This window comes from Phragmites australis, chromosome 7 (assembly GCF_958298935.1).
Source record: "Phragmites australis chromosome 7, lpPhrAust1.1, whole genome shotgun sequence".
NCBI lineage: Eukaryota > Viridiplantae > Streptophyta > Magnoliopsida > Poales > Poaceae > Phragmites > Phragmites australis.
In genome coordinates this window covers 37655582-37678489 of record NC_084927.1, presented here as the reverse complement: position 1 = coordinate 37678489, position 22908 = coordinate 37655582, and the positions used below count along the sequence as shown (strand labels likewise).

Below are 22908 nucleotides of genomic sequence, written 5' to 3'. Positions count from 1 at the left end.
GCTTAATGTATACTCATCAGCTTATGAGTGTGGTCAAACAATTTCTGGTTTAATTTTGAGGTTTAAATTTTGGCATCCTTCGAACTGACCTGCAACCTAATGCGGCCGTTGATGAGAGTACGAGTTGGGTGCTGCTAAACCTTTTGTACCTGCCGAAGTCCAAATATCATGGTGTAATGAGCGGCTGCATTCTGTGCATTCAGAGCGATCTTCACATCAACGAGGTGCAGCAAGAAGTCCTGGTCGGGTGCCTCAGCTTCATCTCTCTTCTCGGCAGCCTCGCCGGCGGGAGGACATCGGACGCCATCGGCCGGAAGTGGGCCTAGCAGATCATGACGTTCGCTCCGACCTTCCCAGTCCTCGGCCGGCGTCGGCATCGGGTTCGGCGTGATGATCGCGCCAGTGTACATCGCTGAGATATCCCCTGCCGCGTCCAGGGGCTCATTTACCTCCTCTCCTTCCTTGAGATCTTCATCAACCTCGGGATCCTCCTTGGCTACATCTCCAACTACGCCTTCTCTGGCCTCCCTGACCACATCAACTGGCGCTTCATGCTCGCCGTCGGCATCCTCCCGTCGGTGTCCATCGCCTTTGCGCGCTCGTGATCCCGGAGTCACTGCGGTGGCTGGTCGTGCACAACAGGGACGAAGAGGCACGCTCCGTGCTTCTCAAGGTCACTGACAGCGAGGACGAGACTAAAAGAGGCTTGCCTAGATAGAAGCTGCCGCCGTGCTTCTCAAGGTCACTGACAACGAAAAATGATATAGGACATATTTTTATCGTGATAGCGTAAGATGACGATAACGACTTCATATCATAATGACTCATCCCTCCGAGGGTTCTATCTCGAGACGACACTGACGACCCTAGAGATGAAGGTGGATTTTCTTATACACATCCTTACAACTTTTTATCATCAACTTCGAGACGATAAACACCTTTCCCTGATAGCATTAACTGACACAACTATCATTCTACCACTAATTTGCTTCACCACTTTCCACCACCATATTGAGATTATCTTAGGTATTCAACAGCTATGCAATATGTCTATTTTTCTGCCAATTATGTGAGGTACTATTATTGCTCTACGCCGATAAGATAATCTATCAAATTAGGCTTTAGACACGAAGTAACCACACAACGGAGCTTTAAACGGGAAAGAACAACCATCAATGTAAGCCTATAATGACAATATTTCTATCCTAACTCAGGCTTTAGACACTAATTGACCACATGATAGAGCTTTAACGCGACAACGGCAACACTTCATACACCGAAAGCTTGCATGTGACAAAAGGAAATAGCAGCAGCACGCCGGCCTAATGCGCGCCAAAAGCCTTGAGCGGGTAATGCGCGAGGCACCGTGAGCAAAAGGCAGGAGCATGCAACATTCGCGGGCCATTCGCGCCGAAGCGATGTGACACGACAAAAGCAGCATTCAAAGTGATGTGATGACGCGGTAGGTCATATTCGGCACCTCGTATGCCGAATACGGTACGGTGGGTCATATTTGGCATCTCATATGTCGAATATGGAGACCTTTCAGCACATAAAATGCTGGATATGGTACATAGTGTCGTATTCAGCACTTCATGTATTGAAAAAGATGGGACCAGAGAATTTTCGATGCACGGTGTATCAAAAATCTATTTTCGGTAAATGAGGTAACAAATACACATACTAAATTTGCAAAAACGTCATTTCTGTGGTTTCTAGTTTCAGGCCTGTTGATACCGTATAGGATGTGCATGATGCTACTGTACTAACATTCTAGTTTCACATTGCTTAATGTTCTGATTTCAGTGCAAAATTGACTTGCATGCTAGAAAAACGAAATATTCGTAGCACTAGAACATTAAAAAAAGCTACACCTCCATCGCTGCAGATGGGGGCGCCTAGAAGATGTGGATTCTGCATGACAGTGTACACCGTGTACAAGTTGATAGTTCACAGCAGCATCACCGGCCACCAAAACTCCGGGACGGTAAGGAAAACTTGCATTTGAAAACGATTGCAGATTCCTGATTCCTTTGAGTTGAGCAAATGAGCAGAGATACCACATCGCCTGAGCTGAAAATCGCTGAAACATATAAAACACCTAGGTGGTCTTAAACAAATCCCACCTTGTTTCCTCCTCCATCTCTTTCCTTCCTTCCTTCCTCAGATCCATTGTTCTCTTCCCATTCACAAGCTGAGGCAGAGGAAGAGGAGAGGCTGAGGAAGGCAGAGTACCAGACAGATATCATGGGGATTCAGGCCGCCGAGGCGGCGGCCGGCGGCGACAGTCTGCTGGGTTTCTTGGGGAGGAAGAGCAGGTACGCGCGCATGGACGACGTGCTTCCGCAAGAGCCGGAAGAAGACGGCGGTGGTGTCCGTGTTCGCGGCAGCGGCAGCTGCAGGAGATACGTCTTTGCCTGCTCCGTCTTCGCGTCACTCAACCATGTCCTGCTCGGCTACGGTGAGTTTTACTGAAATGGCACTTCTTGATGCAGATTTGGTTTCAGTTCAGACATGGCTATTGCTTTCTTTGGTGGTTTAAACAACTAACAACTTGGGTTACAATTAGTAGACTGCGTTGACTTTTTTTGCTGGAAAATGGGAACTCTGTGTTACTGGTTTTTTTACTGACGAAACTAAGGGCTAGTTTGATAAGGTTACGGATTATCTCAAAAACGGTTTGATGTCGGTTTCTTTTGGAAACCATTTTTTGGTGAATTAGAATTTTTTTTATGCAATTATTTGACTAGTTGGATGGATTTTGATTTTTAAGAGAGGATGGCAGTTGTAAATAAGAAATGAGTTATTTAGAAATGAGAGAAACCATATTTTGCCCATTTCTCTCTCACAGGATAAAAAAAAGTTTCTCCCATTTTGAATTCGAATAACTTGCTAAAAGCACGTTTCGAAAAGTTTCCTGCTGCCAAGTGTTTGTTCGTGACCGTCAGTATTATGTCCACATTAACCAGGAATCAACAGATCTGTAGAAATCTTATTTAATTTCTCATACTGAGATTATATGGAACTGATGTGTCACAGATTCAGATGATAGTCTCGTTTACTAATTACTAGCATGTCCAACCTCAAACTGGAACTACTGAATTACGACTGTCAAACCGTTTTCTCATACCGAGATTGCATGAGGTACCTGGAAATGGGTGGAGCATCTGACTAGTTCTCCAATTCACTCCGCAGTCTGCAAAAATGTGTGATCTTTAAGTGACAGTGTTCATGTGTTGATGTGTCCAGACGTGGGTGTGATGAGCGGTTGCATTATCTTCATCCAGAAGGACCTCCACATCACCGAGGTGCAGCAAGAAATGCTCGTTGGGTGCCTCAGCTTCATCTCCCTTCTTGGCAGCCTCGCCGCCGGCAGAACATCGGACGCCATCGGCCGGAAGCGGACCATCGGCCTCGCCGCCGCCGTGTTCCAGGCCGGCGCGGCCATCATGACGTTCGCGCCGTCCTTCGCGGTGCTCATGGCGGGCCGGCTGCTGGCCGGCATCGGCATCGGCATCGGCATCATGGTCGCGCCGGTGTACATCTCGGAGATCTCCCCGGCGACGCTGCGGGGCTCCCTCGCGTCCTTCCCGGAGATCTTCATCAGCCTCGGAATCCTCCTGGGTTACGTCTCCAACCTCGTCTTCGCGGGCCTGCCCGACCATATCAACTGGCGCGTCATGCTCGGTGCAGGCATCCTGCCCTCCATCTCCGTCGCGTTCGTGCTGCTCGTGATCCCGGAGTCACCGCGGTGGCTGGTGATGCAGAACCGGGCTGGCGATGCTCGTGCGGTGCTTCTCAAGGTCACTGACAGCGAGGAAGAGGCACAAGAAAGGCTCACCGAGATCGAGGAGGCCGCGCGTATCACTGCTTCCGGCAAGGCGGTGTGGCGGGAGCTACTGCGGCCGTCGCCGGTGATCCGTCGGATGCTGATCACCGGGCTGGGCGTCCAGTTCTTCCAGCAGGCCACGGGCATCGATGCGCTGGTGTACTACAGCCCGACCATCTTCCGGGACGCCGGCATCACGCTGGAAAGCCAGCTCCTCGCCGCCACCGTCGCGGTGGGGTTCTCCAAGACGGCACTCATCGTGATCGCCATCGTCCTAGTGGACCGCGTCGGCCGGAAGCCGCTCCTCTACATCAGCACGATTGGCATCACGGCATGTCTGGCCGTGCTAGCCGCGGCGCTCTCCCTGCTCGCGCGCGACGCGCTACCGAGAGGCGCGGCAATCGGGCTTGCCATCCTGACGGTGTGCGGCTTCGTGGCCTTCTTCTCGGTGGGGATGGGCCCCATCAACATGGTGCTGAGCTCGGAGATATACCCGCTGCGGCTGCGAGCGCAGGCCGTGGGGTTGGGCTTCGCCTTGAACAGGATGACGAGCGGCGCCGTGGCCATGTCATTCCTCTCCATCTGCCGCGCCCTATCCGTCGCCGGCGCGTTCACCGCATTCGCGGCCGTCTCAGCGCTGTCCGTGGTGTTCGTGCATCTGTTTGTGCCTGAGACGAGCGGCAAGACGTTGGAGCAGATCGAGTCGCTGTTCGGTGGCGGCGGTGTGACGCCGGGCGAGGTGGAGCTTCGCGATGCGGAGCGTCTGGTGCACAAGAGATTAGTATCGCACCCGTCGAGCTGAGTGGTGTAGCGATTGGCGCGGCGTGCGTTTGCTAGCAAGAAACGTTTCGGATTCCAGTCAGAAAATCAGTGAAATCCCTATCAAGTGCCTTTGACAATTGATTCGAATCTAAAACTAGAGAATGTTTTTACAAAGCAGACTCTAGCGCCAACAGAACAATTTTCTTTATCTACAAAGCAGACTTTGACGGAAAATGACGTTCCACAATACTCCACTGTAGTATTCAGTTTTCTTCGCCATGGGTAAATGACCTCCTAACTTCAATTTGTCGTTTGAATCTTGCTAATCAGAATGCTTGTGACCATGAATGCATGACCAGCTTGTTCTTTTCGGCTGACATAATTTCGTTCATTGAACTGCGAAATGTAGATGGCGGACATTGCCGATTGGTCCGAGGAGAATACTAGATAATACTTGTATTGTTTGTAAGTTATTTGCAGAACAAGTGAAGTGTGTAAAATATTCGAGTACCCATTTGAACAACGTAGGGTAAAAATTGTGATTGAGAAGTTTCGATAGATGACTGATATTTCGTACCAAAGACGTCAATTTAAGAACAAATGGGGTAAACTGGAGGCAGGGTATGCTTGTTGGAATAAACTATTGAAGGAAACTGGTTAGGTTACTTCCTCTATTTTTCAATACTTATCACTTTTCATCATTTCATTTGTTTTTAAATACTTATCACTTCATATTTTTTAAGACGTGTTTCCAATTTTACCCTTATAAATTATCTCTTACCTACCTATTTACGGTATATTCTAAATATTTGGGCTAGTTTTTAAGAGCATTTTTATCATTTTCTATTTAAAATTAGTACTACTCTTAGTATATGTTGGTATACGTGTTTGATTAAAAGTGGAGGGAGTAGGATGAGAAGGGAACAGTAAAAATAAGCGATGATTAGTGAAAAAAAGCTGGAAAAGTAACTTTGCAATTTCTGAATAGGCCTCTGCCGTTTCCCGTAAAAAAAAAAAAAAAGCTATCGAGCAGAATGATAGTGGTGTGTAGGCTCTGGATTCTGGAGGTTCAGAGCCATCAGAGATCTGTTAGCTCAGTAGCTTCAGCACTTCGGAGTGCGAAAGCGCAACAGGGACTGAATTCACGACGAGTGACCTATCTAGACTGGGACGAACGAGCCATGTCCCTGGACATAGGTCTCCATATCGAGACCTGCAAAATCTGCAGATAACATATACGGATGTGTTGCAAGGGTGCATTTGATGGGAGGATGAAGTTGTACGAGATAGAGTCATTTTTGTTTTTTAATAAAAAGATCTAATTTTCTATTTGATTGGAGAATGAAAAGCATTTTTTTATTTGGTTGATAGAATTAAAGTATATAGAATAAGTTAATTTTCTGTTTAATTAAAGGAATTGGATAAATTGAATTGGTTATGAGTATCTTTTAATGAACTTACCCATTGATCGTAAAACATTTAGATGAATTTATGCATGTTTAAATTTATTTAATTCAAATTAAATTAAAAATATAATATCACATGAAATGATAAAAAATACATAGAAATAAAGCATTACAAAGAACTCAATTTTTCATCAAATAACTTAAGAGTTAAAATATTTTCATAAATTAGTACATCACATAGAAAGAATATTAGTGATTTTCTCTGATTTTTAAAAATTTATTTAAGATACAAAAATTACTAAAAGTTATAAAAATAGGTTTCTTTGAAGAATTTTAATTAAATATTAAGTTAAAATTTTTAGATCAAACCAATTAAAATAGATTGTTAATGAGCTCTAATTTGCTCATCAAAACATATAAATTTTTAGACCACTTTTGTACTTACAAATAAAATCAAAAGTTAAATAAAAAATACTAACACACGTGAGTACGAACACGAACCAGCATGCGAGCCAACGTGGACCGCTCCGTCCGGCTGTTTCGGCCGGATCGCCCATCCAGCATGCGAGCCAACCTGATCGCTCGGTCCGACTGTTGTTTACTTGTTTTAGCCGGATCGCCTATCCAACATCTTCAAAGAATATTCCTCTCCTAACCACCCCCATCTATCCAACTAGACATGAAAAAAAATATAGGATAGCCCCATCCATCCACTCCCATCCCATGACACGCATATTCCCAAAAAGATCCATAGGCGACACACATACGCTGACACGTATAAAGCTAACGAGGACAAACTTCAAATGCAGAACGCATAAGCTAACGGGAACAACTTCAAATGCAATGGTTCTGCGGTAAACATCACTCATACTTCACGAACAACGTATCGTCCTAACGAACGAACAAATCAAATAAGGCAATTTCTATCTCCCAATGGCGCTGCTGTTCTCTACCAGCTACCATCATATGTCAGCGGCAAGGAAGTTGAGAGACAAGGAAACCTGCCAATCAGAAAAGAGTGAGCATCTGACATCACAATTGACAACCTTGATCTCCTCATGAATCTTGAATTTAGAGGAGAAAGAAGAAGACAATACCTTATCGCCAGGCTTGAACGGTGGGAGGCCTCTGTATGGACAGGTACCACATCGAAACGCGTCACCCAACCCACACTGCAATTATCGTTTACAGAAAAACATAAAGAGATATATCAGTAACCTGAATGTACCAGTGCCACTATAATTCTAGAAGTAATACTTTATACTTACACTGCCACAAGCTGACTGAGGGTTATTGATCTGCTCTGCAGTGAGCTCTAGCTTCTCCACCTTCTCTTCAGCCTCAGCTCTGCCACAAGTACAGTTCTTGCATGCCTTCCTTGTTGCCCCCACTTCACAATCCCCAACTGGTGAAACATGAGAGAACCTTTTAGGATCTAAACCTAAACTGAACATCATTACAAATGTCGAAGTAAGTTGAACAGTTTGATGACACTACCAACTGGAAGTTGTGGTTTCTTCAAATCCTCCTCGGTCAAGAGACTGTCTTCATCAATCAGTTCAGAGTCATCATCAATTTGAATCTTAGGAAGGGCCTTTGTTACTTTCTTAAGGGGGAAAGAAGAACCCATGCTCCAGGTGGCCTTCTTTGCCTTAATCTGCAAAGTGGTTCAAGTTAGCACCAAAACTGAGCCTGCCCAGCACCACTGACATACTGTAACACATGAATCTGGACAACTCACAGTAACAGATTGCACACTGTCCTGCGTGCTTGCAGCAGAAGCTTGCACTTCAACAAATCCCCCCATCAGTAACTTGCGCTCAATATTGGCATTTGGCTAACACAGAGACAATCAGAATTAGGACATTCTATATTAACAGTGCTAGATAAGGGATGTGAGGAAGGCTATTTCAAATAAATTACATTTTGACTGGAGGAGGACGCGAAGTTCTGCACCAGTACTTTCCCCCCAGCTTTCAGCACGCGGCTAATTTCAGCAACCAACTGGTCCCTCAAGCTTTCCACGTTTTTAATGACCGCAAGAACAGCACCAACTGATGCATCATCAAAGGGCAACTTGCCACCTGATCCATGCCATTGACAACAGTTAGATAACAGATTTATGATGATAAACAAAAGTAGGTACAAGGATATGACATATTGAAGCATAACACAACTCGAAATTGAACATCACCGATGCGTCTAAATGTCTAATATAGGCCCCCGAAATTTGAAAACTAGCATTGGCTTGTCCTAACTTACAGAAACGGGCTCAAATCCATTGTTGGGTAGCATATATATGTTACTTGATACATAAATTCAGACATCCTTCACAAATAAAAAAAATTCATATATTTTCTCATAAAACTATCCTATATTTCTTCTCTATCTCTGTGAAAAATATCTGCCTCCATTCTTTCCTATCTTCCTTTTCCTTTGTGTGTGCATGATGGATGGATAGGCAGATTAACACTTGTGAACTTATTGAATTAGCAACTAGCATATGAAACACAGGCATAACCATCGAGCAAGGAACTACAAAGAAAGGTTCAACAAGACAACGCGAAACAAGTTTCTAAAGGCCTGAGGACATGTCCACCGATTCAACTGTCACGAAGTTGGGACCTAATTCCAAATTACATGACTAAACCCTAAGAATCGAATCTCCGTTCAAGATTTTATTTCAAACATGTATGATCAAACCAGATGGCTCACTATTTCAAACAAACAGGAGAATAAATCGATCTGTTTCTGCGGCCATGCGCGAATAAGAAAGGGGTAGGACGGGAAGAAGCTCACCAAGCGCCTCGCACTGGGTGATGACCGCCACCTCTTCCCGCGAGACCTCGGCGGCTGCCGCCAGATCCCCCACCGCCCGGATCGGTAGCGCCACCTCGTCCGTCACCGCGAGCGCCGCAGCCATGGTGTCAGTCGAAAGCACCTGCAACCGGGAACCCGAAGGGGAAACGATGAAGACGAATTCCCTCCGCGAGACCGTTCGAGGAATCCGATTATCAAAGGGTTCTTGCCGCCCATGGATTCATCATACCTGAGAAGAAGAAGCCGACGGCGGAGAAAACCGTGGCTCGATTGGGGAAAGCGAATTTGGGTTTTGGGTTCGTACGTCGGGGCGGTAATTAGGAAATGTAGCCTCCCCTCTCGAAGCTTCCTGCAAATTCTTCTCTCCGGTTTCAACTCTCGCCGCCGTCACCGGAAATAAATTGTATACAGCGGTGCTATATATGTATACTTGTGCAGCAGCATCTAACCGTTATTTGTTTTTAATATGAATCTCAAAACGGTGACTCCCGTCAAAATAAAAAAATATTCTATATACTTATTATTTAATATATATAATTAACATTGAGTGGATCTTATTATCACTTTAACATCTACGTTAAAAATAAATAGCGAACCTTCAGTGATGTTGCATGAGGATACTTCTGTAGTACCAATGCTTAGAATTTATTTCCCGGGTGTGCATAGAATTTATTTCCCCATCACTAGGGTGGGAACTGGAAAAGACATTTTTTATTTCTTTAAATCCGAAAATTAGAAATATACTTGTTCGTTTTAAAATTTTACAACTCTATACTCCGGAAGGGCGAGAGGGACTAAATAATAACGTTTTAATACTCTCAAAACTCAAAATACTGCTAAAATAGTCATAAAAATTTCTAAATTATTATTCTAATATAGATGATGCTATCATCTAGCTCTCTAAAAAATTTCAACGCAAACAATTACTTGTATAATGAGAAGCAAAAATGCTAAATTTAAAAAATCTCTCATGATCCAGAATAGAAAGTATATATTTGCAAATTTAGGATTTTAAATATATAAAAATAGAAAAATCAATTGGGAAGACCTCGACACTCGACAGGACGATACTTTTGTGGGAGTGAAAAGGCAGTGTTGAGAGGTCAGTGCGATGGCGATAGAGACAGAATTCTTTTATTTTTTTAATATTTTTAAAAATACATGTCTATTTCAAAATATTGTATATCTAGGCAATATTTTAAAATAAACATGTATTTTTTGTAAATATTAAAAATAAAAATAAAAAATCGACGGAGGCAGGGGTAGGGTCAAAACTGGCTGGCCAGCCTGCTTCTCTGGCCCGACCGGGACGGCACGCGTTCGGTGGGAGTGGCCTTATTCGGTTGTTGGGTTGGCCCATGGACCCGACCCGGCTTCCTCGTGTAATGTAGTCACGGGCTCATGGCGGTCCAGCGGTTCAGCTCCCGGGCGGCGTGCATGCCTCCACCCCGCGGATGACGATGCCGTTCGTGTGAGCAGCCGTCGGCGAGGAGAAGATGATACCGATAAGCCAATGATCGGAGTGAACGGCCGGCGTTGAGGCGCTGCTTGGAGATCTATGGCCGGTCGTTTGTCCGCAATACGCAAAGATCAAGGCACCGCCGTCCATGTCCAAATGCTCCCAACGGATCTTGTTTCCCCCGCGAGGAGCACCTAACTCATGTCTCTCTTTTCTTCGTCATGTGACTCTTTGCTCTCGAATTGCATGTTCCTTTCGTCTGCTTAGATAACCAGTTGCGGATTAGAGCCCCGTGAAGTGATTCAACTGATCGCCACATAAACTTGCAGAACGAAACACTACGCATTCCTGCATACAAAAGGTCATCTCATGCTGCTCTTGACACCAATGTCTTGTCAGTCTTGTCATGCGTTCATGCCTTCATGGCCTATCCTGGATTTCAGATTCCTGGGCTCACCATGTTCTTTGAATAGAGTTGGAAAGCTCCGAATGGTGGGGTTGCATGACGCAGAGATGATTTGACAGATTGTCTGCAAGATTCACTTTCAGGCTTTTACCACTACAACGACATTGAACGATTGAAAGCTTTTTTTCACCATCTAGCCAGACTTCGCAACAATTAGGTAGGACACCATACATGTTCATGGCCATGCAAGGAAAACGATAGGTCCGTCGTTTCTTTTTCCTTTTTCTCCTCTCCCGCCCGCCTTTTGCTTTCAGTGCTCGTGAACCCAGCAAAAACGCCTTGGCGCCGAGGGAATCATCACTATCCATTTCAGTTGGTGAGTGGAACCAAGAGAACATTCATCTCCGCTTCCCAACACCTTATTTTAGCCGACGCCAACCTATGGTTGTCCCCCAAAGCATCTCCCGTGATCCATCCCCGGGAATAATTTCCGCGAAATGTGGATATCTGTTCCATATGGACATGTATGATAATGTAGATTGGTCACTGCCTTAGCTATTCAGTATCAATATTCTTCTTGGCATTGGTCTTTGTTGCCTCTAGATTTTATCTGTCCACATACCGAAATATAGAAATATACTAGTACTGTATTCAAATTGCTAATAATGCAGGTAACACATATTTTCTTCAGTAGCATGTCTTTGATGCGTTGAATTCAGAGGTTTTAGGATAAATGCGTCGAATTCGAATTCATCAAATTATGTGTTAACTAGCTACGTTCAGCAGGGTCAGAACCAAATTTAGGGTCAGATTTTTGTCTGATCAAACTGTCCCTAATGGCTGTAGTCCATACTCCCTAGGTGGTTAATTTCCATCATAACCAGTGGATGTATTTGGTGGTGGTATTGTGATTGCACATTTTGGAGTTGCTGCACACCTGCTGATAGACTGACATCAGAGCCATTTCTTCTGCCACTTGCCAATTGATTCCTTAGCTAGTGCAATTGCTGCATGTTGTTGTTCTCGCCGAGCCTGGAGGCATCTGCAGCATTTCCCTAATCGTGCTGTTCGTCCTAACCCTCTTTGAATCCTGTCTGACACCATTAGAATACTGAACTACGCACGTACCTAGCCTTCAGTTGATTTGTCCCTTTGTCAGTCTCCGAATGTATATCGGCTAACCTGATATCAGAGGCTTAAATCTCCAGATTTGAGAGCTAAACGCTCAGCAAATCTTGCCATGCTTACCTGTAATAGTGTAGCAATATGACAGCTCATCCTTGAACTAGAAGATGCTGTTTTTTTTGCATGCTTGTTCTCCCTCATGTTTGTAGGTTCTTCAGCTACATCCATTGACGTGTCACCAAAAAGACATCGCAAAATTGCAATGGTCCATGCTCTTTCGCTCCTCCTCCTTAGCAAAACAGTTTTCTTTTTTTTTTGTGGGGGGGGGGGGAGGGGGGGTCTACAGTGAATTAAAAAACAAAAGACTTGCCTTAGGGGCACAAATACAAAACCTTGGATGGCCCAAGCGTCAATGTGACAAACCTGGCACAATTAGTTTTTGGACTAAAATCCACTGCAATTGCACCAGCTCCTGACAAAGCACATATACCTGAACAAATTGTCAGGGCCTCACAAGTAAATTAAATGTGGAGGCTGATGTGTCCTGTTGTCTTCTTTGCTCTATATGTTTTTTCAGACAAGATTTTCAACAGTGCAAAGTCATAGGGTTATTTGAAATATACTGCTATTGCAAACTTCACGGTATGCTCTTTTCAAAAAACAACTCCACGGCATGATATAGTTTTGTTGCATAATCTGATGTATCAATCAAGTCCTGCCACGTCTAGTCACGTGCAGATTCTGAACAATGCAAAAGCTCAACCCACAGTAGCCATGAATAAGATCTGAGAACCTAGAGCCTACCCAAACCAAGACTTACTTTTGTTTTCTTCTTAGGAATCATGCGTGAGTCACCCAATATCTTTGTACGGGACACATGCACAACACAACTTGCATCTCACAGTAGCCTACACTACTGTGAGCTTGTGACTGTGCGTGCCTTGAGGAGGCCCCAAGCAGCTGAGCAAGCAAAAGCAAATCTTCTCAGTTCTCACCTTCCCAGATTTTATACTCCATTGGCTGCACGTCCCACGGCCTCCCCATTTCATTTCTTCTTCGTCTCGTGAGCCATGAATGAGCTCTGCGACCTCAAGGTGCACATCAACGGTCATCACACGCTTCATCTCCACCAGGCACGTACCACCTGCCAAATTCTTCTTCCCAAGGGGTCTCAAATCAAGAAACCATCTTTTCCTGGTTCTGAATTGATCTCACCGTCGTTGCAATGTAACAGAGCGTCATGTGTTCCTTTTCGGGGAGGCTGAGGACAATGGTGAAGCAGGAGAAGAAGAAGACGAGCAGAAAAGAGGCCTTGTGCATCAAGTTCGCCGAGTTCCCGGGCGGCGCCGAGGGCTTCGAGCTCGTTGCCAGGTTCTGCTATAACAATGGCCGCGTCCCGCTCTGCCCCTCCAACCTCCCGCTCCTGCACTGCGCCGCCGTGTTCTTGGAGATGACCGAGGAGGTGTGCGCCTGCAACCTGCTGAGCCAAGCGGAGGCCTTCGTGAACGGGCTCTACTACTGGACCTGGACCGACGTCCTCACCGCGGTCAAGAGCTGCGAGCCCTTCGCCACGGCGGTCGATGCCTCCGGCCTTCTCCAAAAGCTCATCTCGGCTCTGTTCTCCAAGATCACCGCCAACCCAGAGACGCCCACCGCTGCCGCCGTGGGGACACCGAACCGTTCCTCGTCATCGTGCTCCTCTTCGCCGGACACGGTGGGCTTCGGCCGGTCGTCATCCACCAAGACGCCGGAGTCGATGAAGCCGTGCGTCGGCAGGGAGTGGTGGTTCGACGACATGACGTCCCTATCCGCGCCGACCATCGAGAAGGTGATGCGAGTGCTCGGCTGCTACGGCATCGAGAACAAGAACCTGATACTGACACGGTTCTTGCTGCACTACCTCCGCGCGGCCACTCGCAGGCCGGCGCTCTGCAAGGAGGGCACCCTCGCCGGCCTCGCGGACACGGCAGTGCACGGCGTGGCGCTGGTCGGGGGCACGGCGTTCTCGTGTCGGGGCCTGTTCTGGGTACTGAGAATCGTGTCGGCCGTGGGGCTGAGCAAGGAGTGCAGGCACAAGCTGGAGAGGCTCATGGGGCTGATGCTGGACCAGGCCACGCTCGACGATCTCCTCATCTCGGGCGACGACGGCGGCGTCTACGACGTGAACCTGGTCATGAGGCTGGTCAGGGTGTTCGTGAGCTCCGAAGAGGAAGCCAACGCGCCGTCGCAGAGGATGAGGAAGGTGGGGAGGCTGATCGACAAGTACCTCGGGGAGATCTCGCCGGACCATGGGCTGAAGGTGTCCAAGTTCCTCGCCGTCGCCGAGAGCTTGCCGGACTCAGCGAGGGACTGCTACGACGGCGTGTACAGGGCATTGGACATCTACCTTGAGGTAAACTATTCGGCTAATTTCGTTTCAGAAAAAAAAACATTTTTCAGAAGTTTTGTTCTAGAAGTTGCATCGACTCACTAAGTTCATTTCCCCAGTGAAACATGCCAATTTTCATCCTGGTAGTGGATTTGATTGTACTGTTACTGTTTCGAATCATGATTGGGGAATGATAACTGAAGCTGATGCTATTGAGCAGCTAATCATAGGGTGCTAGTCTCCTAAAAAAAAATCATATGGTGCTAGGGGCAGATATGGCAGTAGTTTCTGGTACCCTAGTAAAAAAAATACCTTAGGAATTAGGAACTAGTAACTTTTTACCTTTACCCCTTTGCAATGTTCGGAATGCCCTGTTCGTTGTCAGGCAGATCACCAGCTTTACATTCTGATTTTTTTTTTATAGAAACCACGGTCTGAAAATTTCTGAGAAACCACATGCTGGAGTTCTGAATTTGCCATTTTTGCTGCGAGTCTGTTTCACCTGGTGCCAATTACTCTGGCTTCATGCGTCCTGACTGAGCAAGGTTGTGGTGATGATCAGATAGACAGTATTCACCTGGCAGCGAATATCCTGTCAGTTTATGATTGGTGTCATGACGAGTTAGGCACTAGGCTGTTCAGAATAAGCTGACGGTGAGAAGGGTAAAAATTCGGGGATTCAGGGGTTGTACTTTCTGTTACAGGTGGCAAAACATTTCGGTACTTCTCTTCTTGATGCTCCTGAGATGATCACACTGCTTCTCCAGTATCTTTTGTTTTTCTTTCAGACATTGCCTATTTATTTTTTCTTTCGCCCATATGTTGGTGACGGTTCTTTGTCCAATCTACGAAAGAACCGGCAGGAGAACTACATGTTGTATTAATTAGAAGGAGAAGCCTGACGGGCTGCTTTGTCCAGTCTATGAGAAAGCAACTGAATAAAGTTCGGCAGTACTATCATGGGATGCTAATGGTGAACAGATAGATTGTCTAGTACTTTGTGTTATGGCGGGAACCATTTAATTTGACATGCCTTTAGCCCTTTTACACAGTGCAAGCGTGCGCTTTTGGTTCAAAATCTGCAAACCTTGCTGCTATGCTAGGCCACAGTACATGTCTTTGCTTTCGTGACTGTCTCTTAACTCTTAACCTTCGATCCATGTTAATCAATTCAACTTACTGGGAACCAGTAGAGCTAGCACACTTCGACACATCAGCATCCCCTTTTCTGCACAGTTTTTGTTCTTCAGCAACACAGAACAGTTTTCAGTCTCCAGTCTCCTTCTAGTTCTAACTTATGAGCATTCTCTGCTGTGACGAGTAGGATATTGTGTTAGCAGCTCAGTGAGTTTTTGTGCAATTAATTTTCAGTAACTTACACGGACAAATACAAGAGTTCTTTTTCTAACATGGCTGTTAAAACTTTATCTGCATGCATGCAACGTAACTTTAACCTTTTGCCCTGTTTGCAGTGCACTTTTGATTCGTCTTGTCATTAGCATCGAATTGGTTCCCCTTTTGTCTTGATCTCTGATCATTTTACAACTAAGATCTCGCCTTTGTTTATTACTGGTGCAATGGAACCAAGGGAGCCTTTCAGTGCCCCATCTGCCAGATTGCCTTTACTCGGGCCTTTGATGCTTTCTATGTGCAAATGGCTCTTCTTTAATCATCTCCCTACTTTCCTTATGTTTGTGCACTGCATTTTCCCTCGCATCCATTGTCTTTCCTTCAAGCGTGCATGGTAAGACCCATGCAAAAAATAAAAAAGTGCTAAGAAAACCTCGCGCATTGCACTTTTCTTCTTTTCTTGCTGCTTAACATTATCCAGTGCTTGCTGAATGATTGAACTTCACATTGTGCTTACCACAATCAGGAAATATGCTAGTACCATTGGCAAAACTTAGCAGAAGAGGAGTATTGTCGATGAAAATTTTTGCTGAATTTGCTCTTAATTGCGCCCTTTGCATGCAGTCGCACCCGGCACTATCCCTCGAGGAGCGCACCACGCTGTGCCGATGCGTGAACTACGAGAAGCTCACTCTGGAGGCGTGCAAAGATCTCGCCAAGAACCGGAGGATCCCGCCGGGGGTCGCGGTGCAGGCGTTGGCATCGCAGCAGTCCAAGCTCCAGATCAACAAGCCCGCCGCGACCGCGAAGGAGGGCAGGCACGACCCGTCCGAGACGCCGCGGAGGGTCGTCCGCTCCAGCGCCGGCCCGCGCAACCGCAGCGTGGACCTCGACGGCGCCAGCGACGAGAAGGAGTTGCTCAGGCTGAACCTGCAGAAGATGCAGAGCCGGGTGGTGGAGCTGGAGCGTGCGTGCAAGGAGATGAAGGGCCAGATGTCCAAGATGGCCAAGGGCAAGTCCTGCCATCAGACCGGTGGCAGAGGCTTGCCGAGGCTGTGCTAATGGAGAATCATCAACATCTTTTTTGGTGAGGTTGTCACATAGCTTGCATTTTTCTCTTGATCCCTTTTGTAAAGATAATTCGGTGGTGCATTGATCCTTTTCCTTTGTGTTGTGCCGGTTGTGAGTGAGATAGATGAGCAAGAATGAAAGGGATGTAAAGTTTTTACCGTTGTCCCTTGTTGCTTTCTTCTAGTATTCTTTTTTCTGCAACTTCACTGTGATTTCATCCATAAGGGGGATAAAAATGCATCTTTTGGACATACCATGATCTCAGCTCCCTCTTTCCGTTGTGAAAGTTTTTTGAGCAGGTAAGTTACTGTCAGAAAGCTAGTGCATTACAACAGCTTTCGTCTTTGTTCGGGATAAGATTAGACAGGTAGGAGGATTCATCCGCTGGGGACCGAATCTGCTGTTCCAAATACAGAACAAGGGTCAGAGTCCAGATTCCAGAGTGTGTGCAGCCAAGCTCCAGCCAGATGGACAAACAGTTCCGGTTCAATCCAAAATGGCACGGCACGGTCGCCAACACGCACAAGCTACTTGTTGGTGCAAATCGAGTTGCAGTCTTGCAGCAGAGTGAAGAGACTGGACCAGAGCAAATCGAGGTGCATCTCACATCTATTATATTATTATTTGAGTAGAAAAATAAGACACAGATTCATTCTCAAAGTTATAAAATTACCACATTAATTGAAAAAAGAAATACACCCCTATCGCCTAAGCCGGACGACAAAGCCTAATAGCCCGATCAACAGTCGATATTTGCAAAAATCATTAAAATATTATGTTCATTTACTTTCAACCTTTAAAACATCATCTAAATAGTGACGAAAAATCTATTATATTATTTTTTAGGTAAAAAGAAGGCACCACGTTGGCTCTCAATGTCACGAAATAACCATATTAATAAAAAAATAATCTAGACCATTTATTATTATAAACATCTAACGGTCTAGATTAAATCAAATACCCATATCAAATTCAATTAATAAATAGCTAAATTCGAAAACCAAGAGCCCATATCAAATATGATTCATAAATATCTAAATTTAAAAATAAAAATTATTTCCATATGGTTTGGTAAGCAAATATCTAGATAAGAGTAAAAAAATTAATAATAATTTCTCACTACTCTACTAGCAGCTCAGCCTCAGCTTCAGCGTGGACCACGCGACCTCGCAAGTCGGGACGTGCGTAGCAACTAGCATTCCAGTGCTCCCTCGTACATGTGCAAGTACAGCACAACCGGGCATGGTGGCGGTGAGTTGGTCACGGCTCACGGGCGGACTTCAACTGCTTGGCGGTTGCTTCGGTGCCGTGGTTTTGCTGATTCCGCCGGTCCCCGTTCGGTCAAGTCGCCGTCGCCAGCTCCGTGCGTTGCGTTTTCGGTCTCCCGGGTCACGGCTACCGCCCTACCCAGCCCATGCCAGGTCGTGTCGCCGCCGCGCCGGTGTGTGTGTTGCGTGGAGGATGCGTCGTCTGCCGACGGGCGGCGCTCGGTGCGACGTTGTCTGGCTGTCTAAGTTTCAACCAACTAGCAAAATGCTGGGCCACGGCATTCCTCAGATGGTTGAAGATAGAATACAGGATTGGTTAACGTGCTCAATGTATTATACTAAGGTTTAATCATGAAATATATAGAGTAGAAAGTTTAAGGGTAAGAAATCTTTTCTAAGATAAGGCATGTATTATAAGATTACAATCAATTATAAACTATCATATCCCAAATATACTCTAACATCCTTCCACACTCGCAGCGGGAGCGTCGCAGACGATGGGACTGAAGAAAAAGAAGAATGACATCTTCCGCAGCTGAAACAATATGATGCAGATGTTGTGACTGGAGAAACCGATGAGTAACTCATGCGGATGGTAGCATTTTTATTGCCGAGGTAGCCGAGAGCAGGGTGCCGTGAACGTTGTCATGGAGAGGGGTGCAAGCCTAAAACACCAGCACGGGCGCATAGGTACACAAAATTAGCGTGATCTGGCTGATGACTCGACTGGTTGCCGTAGCGGAGGCCTCGACGGGGAGGCGGCGATGGCATAGAGTTGCGGCAGAAGGCATTGACTTGAATTGGCGCATGTGACGATGATGAGAACAAGTGGATGGTGCCGAGAGGCGATGACGACGTGGCCACCGACGTAGGGGCTCGGTGGTGTGATGGCTCGATGGCGCGGATGACACACTGGCGACGATTCCTATATAGATTGGTTGCTCTAGTTCTCAATGTCAGTCCAATTGCTATTTAAGCAGGAGGAGATATCAGTATTGCTTAGACAGCTGCAAGAGTCCATGTTATTTATACAAAAAGGGATTGTCTCCTTAGTATAGTGTCTTTAGTGGAACTTCTTTTTTAGTGGGCATCGTACCTCCGGGCTACATTTGTGAAAATTCACACCCCTTTAGTTTTAGTTGTTTAGGTTAGTTAGACTGGTCTAGACGATCTAATTAAACATTTGGATTCTAATTAGATTGAGGTTCAGAGTTAGATCTATCGTCATCAAGGTATGCAGACGACGACAGTGCATGTATCAATTAAGAAGTATTATTTGCTTTTATCATAAGCTGGCGATCTTGTTTTCCTTCGGTCTTGATCATCATAGTATGTTTTGTTCTTTGTCTAGTTTGCGACTAGATGACTAGCTAGTAAATATAATCGTGGTGATTAGACCTGTTAGTCAATCACTGGTAGATCCTAGTTTTATACTGGCCTTATAGACTTTTGGTATGTATCCAACGTTTATTAGTTGCGAGTCTACATGCTAGGTTGTATTCACTAAAACCAATAGAATTAAATTATCCTACGACGCGACAAAGAATTAGGGAGTCTATGTGGTCTTAGTAGGTGATAACCGAGGGAAATAATAGATTTAAAAATACTTCTCATATATCATGCAATAATTATCTTTTTGGATAAGAATCACAAGTGATAAGCTACCGAGATAGAGCTAGCTTAATTAATATGTAGCTATGGCTTGTTGATATATCTGTTTCATATCTGTTGCAATGGTCCAACATCTCTATACAATTGCATTCATGAATAGAACTAATCTGTTAATATAAAGTAGCTAATATTATTGGGTTTACTCATTGATCATTGTGGATACGATAAACTTGGAATACTCCATGTGAAAGACTACCTACAACCCGTGCATCTCACCAGCATCAACACACATGTTTCTCAAAGAAAGATCCAACAATTCTTTATCACAATACAATCAAAAGAAATCCTTTGAATTTGATTGTCTTCAGCTCCCTCAGATGGTTTTCTAGCATCGCAACATGAGAAAACATGCATATTTTCTGTTCGGAATGCATATAGACTTGGGCTGCAGCTGCGAGATTTAAATAATCAGATAGGAGAAAGTAGTAGTGCCGGAAGTGGCGATAGGAAGCTTTGGCAGGTCATACGGAAAACAAATGTACCACAAAAAGTGTGAACTTTTGCATGGGAACTTGCTACTGAAGGCTTAGCTACACAACTCAATCGAAGGCGCGCAGGAGACTAATCCTGGATGCTACATGTAAAATTTGTGTGGAAGGGAGGAGGAGGATAGGCGTCACGAGATGGTCAACTTTACAAAACGCAGGGCGTTGCGTGATATCATGCGACAATCCTGGTGTTTGCCGAAAGAGGAGTGTTTCAGAAAGTGTGGACCTGACTGGCTGTTAATATTCCTTGATTCAGTTGATGAAGGCGCGACATTAGAATCCATATTCTCATGATGCTATGGAGATCCTGGCATATGCGTAATGCTATCATATTCGCTGAAGGAGAGGTCTCGGTGATAGGCTCCGCTGTCTTATTGCATAAGTATTGCGAGTCACTGTTTCAGATCCGGCAAAAACGTGATACAAGTGGGAAGGGCAATGCAAAGCTGGTAGACGAGAAGGCAATTAATAAGAAGACAGTAATAACTCAGTCTATTAGTGTTCAGGTTTTAACTCGTATGGCTAAGTGTTTCGGTATAGTGAGTTTAATATCACTTTGGTAATTTAAATAGATTGAGACCGACTTATAAGCCGTTGTGTTCCGAACATAACACCTTGGGGTTAAACTTTTTATACGAAACGAGAGTGAAAGTGTAAGAGATGTGCTATACATATATGAGTCCGTTCAATATAATACGGGCTGGACTGTAAGTGAAATTTGAAAGCGGTGTGTTACAAAGAACGATGACAGTATGAAAAAGCAACATAAGTGGGCAACTACTCCTCTAGGATGGGCTAAATTAAATGCTGATGGAGCATTTCGGGCAAATACAGGAGAAGCTAGTATCGGTATTATTATTAGAGATCATCAAGGTCAAGTCATCCTTTCATCTTGGCGAATCGAGAGACTGCAGCTGCGTCAGCGAAAACTTGCCGCGGAGTGGGCATGCCAAAGGGTGATTGTAGAATTCTGATTGCTTGCAAATGACATCCTTGCGCATTTTCTGTTTTTATTCTTTTTCTTCTCTTTGTTGGTGATGTGCATCTCAGCTATGTAAAAATTAGAAGTGAAATCTTATACTGTTATATCTTTTTTATGTAACGATAAAAGTTAATAAAACTTGATTTATAGACAAATAAAGATAATGAGGATGATGGGTCCAGATGGAGCTCGATGGTACGTGAAGCTAAAGGTATTGTGCCATTACTTCTGGAGGTAAAATTTGTTTAGTTAAGAGAGTGTAATAAAGTGGCACATGGAGTTGCTCAATTAGCCATTAGAACGGTGCATTGTGTAGTATGGAGATCGCAATCGCCGAATTGTGTCACATTTGTCCTGCTTCAGGATTGTAATGACGCTATTACTCGATTAATGATGCTCTCTTTTCCAAAAAAAGAAAAGAAAAAAAGAGAAGAGGTGGTGAATGTAGAAGTATTTGGCCTGCTCTTCTAGGTTAATGGATGGGTCGGCCATATGGTCTCATCTCATGAATCACACGGGCAGGAGATGATCAGTTCGTTATAAATTCCGGAAAAAGAAAGGAGATGATTGTTGAATTCGATCCAAACAGGGCGGTGCCTCCGTGACGCACCATGCTGTCAACGTCCGGATCACACATGCCTGCAGACGCCGGACAATGGCACGTTTGGACGGTGGCCCTGATCCAACAGCAAAACGCCGAGGTACGAAAGCAGACGAGCACGCCATGAACTGATCGAGAGCCCAACTCGGGCATTGCAGTTCCATCACGCGGCACATCACTACTGCATGTTGAAGCATCTTCGCTTTATTGGCATATATACCTCAAACTAAGTTTGTTCAACAGGTGTATACCGTTTGTGAAACAAGAAGCAACGCCGATTTTCTTTTTTTTTGACACAAAAATTCTATTATTTAAATTACGTCAACCATAACTCAAACTTAAAACTCTATTTTTTCATATCATATTAAACTATATGCACCAAACAATTGATACAGAAGCTAAAATTAATAAGAAAATATGAACCATTCAATTATACTTCAACAATTAGTAACATGACAGCTATGCATCGTACCCAATCATCACACATCATAAAAATAATTTCAGTGGATCACCATTCTTAATTGCTGGGCTTCCGATCTAATCCACTGAGCCAGAAGAAGGTTCTGGAGCCTAGCAGCCGAACTGGTTTGCTCACCCCGAACCCAATCGATCCCCACGAGCCAAGCCTGGCTTCTTGCGGGGAAACCTATCCATCTAGATTCGAATATTAGATTTAGTATGGATATTTGTATTTTTTTAAATTCAATCTTGAAAGGAATCATACATACGTATATAAGTGCCGTGGGGATCCTCTGCAGTAACTGCAGATGCATTAACAGTCACTGACATGTGGCATCCATTGAGTTAATTTCATGATTGTACATCCCACTTAACACTAGGAGATATATCTTCTATATAACCCCCGAAGAGGCCTTCCGGTATAGCGTCGCGTCGGTCACTTTTACAGGATGGACTCCCCTTGGGAACCGTCCAGTGGTATCTGCCTGCTAGCACAAGGCAGAAATAGCCACGATCCATTGCCTTCTTGTCCTTTGGTAACTTAAGTCTTTAGCCTTTCTTGCCAGGAAATGTATTGATACCTCGATGCGATCGATATCTGTCCATATAAGTGTGTTAAATGATAAAAATATGTTTAGCTTATATCTATAATTTAATTTAGATACGTGATATGACATAACTATATAAATATGTGAATATGAATATAACGTGTATGGATGAGTACGTGTACATCCCACTTTACTTAGAAAAAGCCAAACCTGGCTCGGGAATGCATACGCCATCCGACTCGACCCGCCTCGACTCGGCTCGACTCGAGTGATCTAAAAGCCTTAACGACAAATT

The 22908-nt window shown here is 44.8% G+C and overlaps 3 protein-coding genes across 3 annotated transcripts; 2 read left to right on the top strand and 1 right to left on the bottom strand.

Moving 5' to 3' along the window:
* The first annotated feature begins 1838 nt into the window (after positions 1-1838).
* On the top strand, positions 1839-4818 carry LOC133925239 (probable polyol transporter 4). The gene is made up of 2 exons (XM_062371135.1): positions 1839-2461; positions 3250-4818. Exons 1-2 carry the CDS (start codon positions 2248-2250, stop codon positions 4629-4631), a joined length of 1596 nt encoding a protein of 531 aa, XP_062227119.1. The 5' UTR covers positions 1839-2247; the 3' UTR covers positions 4632-4818.
* Positions 4819-6844: 2026 nt separating this feature from the next.
* Positions 6845-9217, bottom strand: LOC133925240 (anamorsin homolog). The gene is made up of 8 exons (XM_062371136.1): positions 9047-9217; positions 8797-8938; positions 7921-8081; positions 7739-7834; positions 7495-7654; positions 7266-7402; positions 7095-7169; positions 6845-6998 (listed from the first exon to the last, which is right to left on the bottom strand). Exons 2-8 carry the CDS (start codon positions 8918-8920, stop codon positions 6960-6962), a joined length of 792 nt encoding a protein of 263 aa, XP_062227120.1. The 5' UTR covers positions 8921-8938; positions 9047-9217; the 3' UTR covers positions 6845-6959.
* A 3411-nt stretch (positions 9218-12628) lies between these two features.
* On the top strand, positions 12629-16819 carry LOC133925238 (BTB/POZ domain-containing protein At1g50280-like). Its single transcript, XM_062371134.1, has 3 exons — positions 12629-12940; positions 13042-14199; positions 16150-16819. Exons 1-3 carry the CDS (start codon positions 12878-12880, stop codon positions 16585-16587), a joined length of 1659 nt encoding a protein of 552 aa, XP_062227118.1. The 5' UTR covers positions 12629-12877; the 3' UTR covers positions 16588-16819.
* The last annotated feature ends 6089 nt before the right edge of the window (positions 16820-22908 follow it).